The sequence below is a fragment of the Calliopsis andreniformis genome, unplaced genomic scaffold (genome assembly GCF_051401765.1).
Source record: "Calliopsis andreniformis isolate RMS-2024a unplaced genomic scaffold, iyCalAndr_principal scaffold0158, whole genome shotgun sequence".
NCBI classification, from domain to species: domain Eukaryota; kingdom Metazoa; phylum Arthropoda; class Insecta; order Hymenoptera; family Andrenidae; genus Calliopsis; species Calliopsis andreniformis.
The window spans coordinates 1-7,728 of NW_027480567.1; the positions used below are offsets into that span (position 1 = coordinate 1).

The 7,728-nt window shown below is 39.2% G+C and overlaps 2 protein-coding genes across 2 annotated transcripts; one reads left to right on the plus strand and one right to left on the minus strand.

Annotated features, from left to right (window-relative positions):
• Positions 1-573: 573 nt before the first annotated feature.
• LOC143187724 (peptide chain release factor 1-like) lies at positions 574-1,323 on the plus strand. Its single transcript, XM_076391943.1, has 5 exons — positions 574-641; positions 676-739; positions 788-873; positions 930-1,016; positions 1,077-1,323. Exons 1-5 carry the CDS (start codon positions 574-576, stop codon positions 1,321-1,323), a joined length of 552 nt encoding a protein of 183 aa, XP_076248058.1.
• On the minus strand, positions 1,320-2,397 carry LOC143187725 (putative transporter RBE_0856). Its single transcript, XM_076391944.1, has 5 exons — positions 2,262-2,397; positions 2,102-2,216; positions 2,030-2,058; positions 1,381-1,983; positions 1,320-1,333 (listed from the first exon to the last, which is right to left on the minus strand). Exons 1-5 carry the CDS (start codon positions 2,395-2,397, stop codon positions 1,320-1,322), a joined length of 897 nt encoding a protein of 298 aa, XP_076248059.1.
• Between the last annotated feature and the right edge of the window lie 5,331 nt (positions 2,398-7,728).

The window sequence follows — 7,728 nt, forward strand, 5'->3', positions numbered from 1 at the left end:
ATTTTATGCTTAACACGGATGCTTATTTGATGAATTGACACATTCACATTATTAATCCATTTTTGAGTATCTTCTAGATTGGCATCCAGGCTTTCTTGACTCACCCTATCTATTTTTGTTAGCACAACGTTAAAGTTAATATTATTATATATTAGCCAATAAATGAAGTGTTTGTCTATTTCTTTTAATTATACCTTGCTATTTATCAACACAAACACACTTCTTAAATATTTTCTTTGAATTAGATAATACTCGATTATGTTTAAATATTGCATAATTTCCTCCTTACCTGCAAGGAACTTGGAAGGAACTTGAAAAACCCTACCAATTTAAGTTAAAATGAATTTGTTACCCTTTCAACGGAATACTCTGAGCTCAGGCCAGTAATCAAAATAATTGATGAATATAACATGCTGAAAGGGGAAATCTTAGACTTAGAGGAAATAATGAAAGATGAAAGCAGCGAAACTCATATACAGGAGTGAGCAAAAGAAGAATTTTTTGAAAAGCACAAGGTATTATTACCCAAAGTACAAGGAAAACTAAAGTTAGCATTATTGCCTAAAAATTAAGATGACTCAAGGAATGCAATATTGGAAATCAGGGCAGGTACAAGAGGAGAAGGAGGAGCATTATTTGCAGCAATGTTATTTCGTATGTATCCAAAATATGCAGAAAGAAGGAATTGGAAGTTCGAGCCATTTCTAATACAGGTTTAGGTGGCCATAAGGAAGCTTTTGCACTCATTAATGGAACAGAAGCTTTGCAAGGTTGAAATCTGAATCAGGAGCACACAGAGTACAGTGAGTGCCAGAAACTGAATCCTCAGGAAGGTTACATACTTCTGCCGCTACTCTTGCGATATTACCTGAGGTAGAAGAAGTTGACTTTTAAATAGAAGAAAAAGACTTACGAATAGATGTTTATAGATCCAGTGGTCCTGGAGGGCAATCAGTGAATACAACTGACAGCGCAGTAAGGGTCACCCACTTGCCAACAGGGATAATTGTAATACAGTAAGATGAAAAATCGCATCACAAAAATGAAGCTAAATCGCTTAAAGTATTGAGGGGAAGTCTATACGAAATTGAAAGACAAGAAAAAGGAATGGAAAGGTCAACATTGAGAAAAAGTCAGATTGGCTCTGGTGATCGTTCCGAGAGCATAAGAATATATTATTTTCCACACTCCAGAATAACAGATCACAGAATTAATCTAACTTCACATCGGCTAGAGCAGATTATAAAAGAATGTGAACTAGGTGAATTTATTGAGGCATTAATTTCAGGTAATGAGGCAGAAAGATTGGCCGGGGAAAGTTAATCGCTCACATCTGTAAAAAGATCAATAGTTATACCGGATCTTTTAAAAACAATAAACAGGCAGTAAAAACAAGTTTTAGTACTATCGCGGATAGAACAAGCACAAGGACACTAATTGCTTGACCATTGTAAACGTAGCTTTTTAAGCCGGTAAAAATAGCCATGATAAAAGCTCTAATGAACGAGACTGTAGAAGAAGCTGTGCCTTTAATTTCAGGGAAAACATTTATTGATGCATTAAAAATCACTGGCTGGCAAATTGCACAACCGATAGAAAAAATAACCATAGGCAATGTTACTGAATAGAAAGAGTGGGGTACAATTATACTGAATATTACAAGCAATAGAGACCCAATAGCACCCACGCTCGGACCAGAAATTACACACTTTATTGCTCGAAGTTTCTGCAAGGTTTTGCCAGCAAATAGACTGATGAGTGAGAAGCACCAAAATATTGCACCCTGATGCAGTGCATAAATAGTCCTAGATAAACCAAAAGTCTTCATATACAGAAAAGGTCCACAAATGATGAATGACATATAAGCAGCAGAAAAAAGGCTTGACATCAAAGACAACGTAACAAACTTCGGAGTAGATAGTAGTTTTCTGTAATCTTTCATTATTGTTTTCAAACTGAAAGCATCGCGATCCCTTTTTGCTTCTGGTAACAGAAAAAGCAGCAAAACCCAAGAGATTAAACAAATTACCACAACACTTACATAACTGCCACACTATCCTACAATTTCATTGATGAAACTGCCTAACACAGGCGCAATTACCATGGCAACTGTAAGAACAGAATATAGCTGCCTGCAGCGATTCCAAACACAACTACAAATGTGTTGACACCAATGCCCTGAACAAAGCGAGATATTAAAAGCCAAAAAATCGACGCTGCAAAAACGCAACCAACAGCGCCGATTAATAACAAAGTGTTACCTATGATCATAATCCTTCTTCTGCCATAGCATTCAGACAATGGACCAAAAAACAACCCTCCTATGCAAAAGCCTAGGAAATTATAAGCAATAGTTAATTGAATTGTGCCTTCTGATACGTTAAAATAGCGCACCATATAAGGAAAAACTAGGTACGGAAATGTCAATTTTAATGAACTTAGCAATTAGAGACAGGATTAATAAAAAGGGTAGTAACATTTGCAATTTTTAATTAATGAATAAAAACATCACATTTAAAGCGTTGAAGGAAGAACATATTTTACTGTTATTAAAATGGTTAGAAATACCTCATGTGAAGTTATGGTGGGTAAATTGGCCACTAGGGTTAATTAAAGAAAAATATGACAACTATGTTAATGCCCTTACTCTCTGTCCTAACTTTACTTATTTCCTCTTAATTTTTCAACAGTCCGTCTAAATTACCACAAGCAGTTTAATTTTTCATCATTATTCAAAAATATGCAAGAAGCTTTATAGAAACTTAACATAATTTTATCACAAAAATGTCATCCTTAAGTCCAATGTAAAAATGAATTTTGGCACTAAGTAAATCTTTTTTAATTAACTGTGAGCTGGATAATTTGGAAAATAAATTTTGATTACTTTTATAATACCTTAAGATCGAATATTACTTTATCAGTCAAAATTATCACAATAGGCTAGTATATTCCTTACTTTTTTCCTAAAAATATTACCTATTTATATTACAATATTTATTGGTTATTTAGAAGGAAAATGTCTTAAAATTGACAGAAACGCTATATCTCAATTACTCTTGTATATAGCTAATCCAATAGTGATTTTATATGGAGTTTCTCATACAGAAGATAATTTAAAAGTAATGCCTCTGCCGATTTTTGGATATGGTCCTGTAGGTAGCACTGTGTCCTTATCATTATCTTTCTTCTTCTTTATTTAAGGATAACACGAGAAACATATTAACGTTTAGCTGGGGCAGCACAAGTATGGGTTATTTTGTCCTGCCGATTGCCATGGCTTCGTTTGATGAAGATTCAAAATCTGTATATGTTGTTTGTTATATGGCAATGGCGTTGTTTGAAAAGAGCTTAGGATTTTACATATCTGAAAACTGTATTTATACCTGCAAAAGAATGCATATTAATGTTGTTCGAACTTCCTTCGCTTTATGCGATGTTTCTGGGCTTCTTTCTAAGTATATATCATATATAAAATACCTACTTTTTTAACAGATGTTATGACGAATATTAGAAGTACATTTGTCACATTAGGGACGATGCTACTTGGTGTAAGCATTGCAAATATTACAAGCTTTAAAGTAGATTGGAAGCTTGCTTTGATCACTATAAAGCAAAGTACGTATTTTGGCTACTGTTTGTTTTAGGAATTGTTCTTCTGGACAAACATGTTATAGGTGTATACGACGAGAGCATATATAAAGCACTGATGTTGCTGGCTATTATTCCATTTTCTGGGTCCAGTATAATTGTTTAAAAAATGTTAATATAATGAACTGTATCTCGTTCGCGAAAACCCGTTGTATGTTGATCTACGTGCCCAACCGAAGGTCGCCTTCGGTTGGAGATTCAGTGTCGCTAATAACAAACACGGTGAATTTGAAGAGGGACTCATTTTTAGATAATTACAGTTGAACTCGAACAGGTGAACGACCTGTGTCAGCTGTTCGAATTTCAGGCTCGCCGTCGAGTGGGAGCGTCGAGCCTGAAAGAGAGAGAGAGAGAGAAAGTTGTCGAATATTAAAAAAGGACACAGTATGATTAGCGAGCGCCGCGTAGCGGCTAATTAGCGTATTCCGCGCATTCGCGGAGACACGCGCAAGTCTAGCAGTCAGTCTTGTTCCAGTGATTCCAGTCTCTGACAGGGAACAGTTCGAGTAGTAGAAGTATAGCCATTTCGAGATTACTTGGAACAGAGCTTCTTGGTTTCTCCAACAAGCTCGAAGTACTCGAAGAGCAGAATCCTCACTGACCGAACGATTTTCTCTTGCGGCTTAATCTATTCACCTGTTCGGTTAACACGTATTATACGTGCGGCAGACGAATCAGCTTGCAAAAAAGAGATTGCTCTAGCGATTGAATACACTCTTCGAATCGGTGATCTTCTCGATTCCTTGAGCTTGCTTATCGCCGGAAGAGCATTGAGTCCACTACTCAGATGCATTGGTTGACGGGTAAATCCAGATAGAGTAAACGTAAGTGCTTATCACCTCTGCGTTACTCGCGCTGTACTACCCGTTTAGAAGCAACCCCCGTGTGACGAATAGATGCACACGGTGTGGTGAACTGCGTCGCAGAGCCTCTGGCTGTCACTAACCTCTGAGCCTGGCACCAGCTAGGAACAGTGCACCTCTCCGCTCGCGAATCTCTGCTCTCGCAGGGATTCACCCGACGTATACCTTTTTATAAGATGTATAAGACGCAGAGAAGAGATTCCTCCTCTCTACGCATTCGCCGGTCGACGACCCCGTTTAATTGTAAAGGAGAGTCGACCATACAATCCACTGCATTACCTTCGCGTTACAGGCAAGGTATTGCTATCCCCTCCATACAGGCTTGTTGTCACAGCCAGGAGTCGGGAATATTCGGTATAGCTTGACTTACACTCTTGTTTGCCGTTGCGGTTCTGCCGCTATTTTCTTTTCCAGTCGCCAGCGTCGCTGACCAGCGTCACAGGACCAGGCCCTCCGATCCACCGCCAACCACCAGGAGCCGCCGAGGATCAGAGAAGCCCCCATACCCTACGACAAAAAGATTAAAATAAACGTCCTAGCTATGCCCTTGCAAGGGCCGACTCAAATTTAATCGAGTGTACTGGTTTCTTTCTATACCTTCAGTCTCACCTTGACCGGACCCCAGTTAGATCACTTCCTTTAAGGAATTCTAACAACCTTACTGTAAATATGTTGGAAGGTGTATCACATAATGATGAAAATTTGGTAATATACTAAGTAAATCGACAGTATGTTTCTTTATTTAGGAGGAGCAGGAAACGCGAAGATTTCTCTTTCCATTTGTAGCGTACTGCATTAATATTTGTACATTAATTTAGAAAATAATGATGAATAACATTATAATTGTTGGTCTGTAATGGGGTGATAAAGGCAAGGGTAAAGTAGTAGATTATCTTCCTGAGAATGCAGAAGTAGTTGTGAGATTTCAGGGAGGAAATAGTGCAGGGCACACTATAGTAATAGACAATGAGGTTTATAAATTATATTTACTATCCTCTGCTATTTTGAGAACGGGCAAAATATCCATCATAGGAAGCGTTATTGTTCTTGATTCACATGCTCTAACCTCTGAAGTTGAGTCATTGAATGTTGAAGGAGTAGACGCAAGCTATACCAACTTGATGGTATCCGAGAGCTGTCCATTAATACTTAACGTACATAAGGACAAGGAAAAGCTGTTTGAAGATTTAAATGGAAATCACAAAATTGGCACAACAAACAAAGGGATAGGACCATGTTATGAAGATAAAGTTGGAAGGACAGTTACACGCCTTTGTGATTTAGAAAACGCAGATGAGCTCAATAAAAGAGCGGATCTCTTCTGTATTACCATAACGTTATCAGAAAAGGCCTAGACTACCAGGTGGCAAAAAAGAAGAAATATTAAAAGAAATTCAAGGGACTTCAAAAAAAATTTGTTTCCTATAAAAGACCTGTGTGGAAGATGTTAAATGACTTTGTGAAAGAAGGTAACAAAATAATATTTGAAGGTGCCTAAAGCACATTTTTAGATATCGACCACGAAACTTACCCTTTTGTTAGTTTAAGTAGTACTGTAGCGTCGCAAGCAATAACAGGCTTAGGATTAGGCGCCAGTGCTTATGGTGAGTAGTGTACAATGAAAGACAAAAGCTTAAGTTTAACACTTGCAGTTATTTTCAACAGAATTAAGTTAATAATAAAAGTTAGTGTAAAATGTGGTTTTGCAGTTTGATTTTTTTGAACATATGTTAATTGGTGTAATATAAATGTAGTTAAAGAAGGTGTGTTATTATTGGAGGTTTTACTAAGGAAGAAAAAACAGCAGAGGCAGAAGAGGGTTTTGGTATTAAATCAATCGCATTATGTGCTTGGAGTGTAATAAATCGCTTGTTGGTGTTACGTATCGAAAATATAAAAAATTAAATTTCTTTTTATACATACAACTCGGTTGATTTGCCTCTCGATAATGCAATGCAATAATGCAATTTGGGGAATTTCCCTAATCGAACGTAATCCTGGCCTTTGAGTTTATGAAATTAAATATCCCTTTCGGCAACGCGATCGACTTGTTAATATAACACATTCCTTTCTTGAAATCAACGTGGTCCCATTGCGCAGCGTACAGTATCACCAACGCGTTATCTCACAAATGCGTAGGATGAAATCAAACAATTTGTTAAGTTTCTATTGTGATGTTGCGCATAGCGCCGTCCCCGTTTTGCCAAAGTAAGCGAAAGTAGTGAAAAGAAGGACCGTACGACCCTCTTGCGAAACACATACCGAGAGACACCTCCTGGGGAGAAATATCATGAATTTGCGATCACCGCTAATTCCGGGTGCCGTCGTTCCGAGCGCGCACGACGTTTCAGGGCCATAGAGGAAACCTGAGGGACCCTGAGGCCGTCCCCGTCCCTTGGCCGTGCAGGTTCCGGATTCAGGCGTCGTATCTACACCGGAGTGTACAGGGGCCCTCCACCCTCGGTGTCCAGAGACTTGCCGCTTCTGCGGAGGACCAGGGACCCGACGGAAAGTCTGCCTACATCAAGCTAAGGGATGGGCCCGAAGTTCTGCCCTTCTACAACGGCTCAAGCGGAGGGCGAGTGTGGAGGAGAGTCCGGAGATCGTTGTCCAGGCGGCAGGAGCCAGAGGAAGTCCTGCGGATGTCTCCACGAACCCGAGAAAATGCGTATAAGCCTTGATTCCTCTGCGCGTCGAACCACGACCTTTCCTCTCCCGCCGAGCTAGTCGACGTTTGCCGCCGCACCTGAACTGCAAGTGTCTCATATCGCTGTTGGTTTTTCGTTATAATTGGCCCGAAAGTGCATGGCGCCCATCTTGACGTCTGTCCATTCTGTCGAGCGACTTGCAGCGCGGGTACCGCGAAGTTGTCAGGCTGTCCTGCCTCGAGCTCATGGCAACTAGACGCAGGAAAACCTCTCGGAAAACATCCAGCAAGATAAAAGGACTGCTACTATAAATGGGATTCGGAATTCTGACACTCTCAGTTAAGTTCATACTTTTATAGTTTTGGTTACTGATAATTTAGCAATGCATAAGCGTTGTCGGAAACCTTCACAAATTAATATTTAAATTCAAAATTTAAGAACACATAGTATAACACTGAGGGTTAGCTTCCTAGGATCTCTGCGGGCGATATTTAAAGCTCTTTCGGCTAATTAGCTATTGTAAAGCGATACACCGGTTGTATATTTTAGATTGCCGTGAGTCGGGTGGT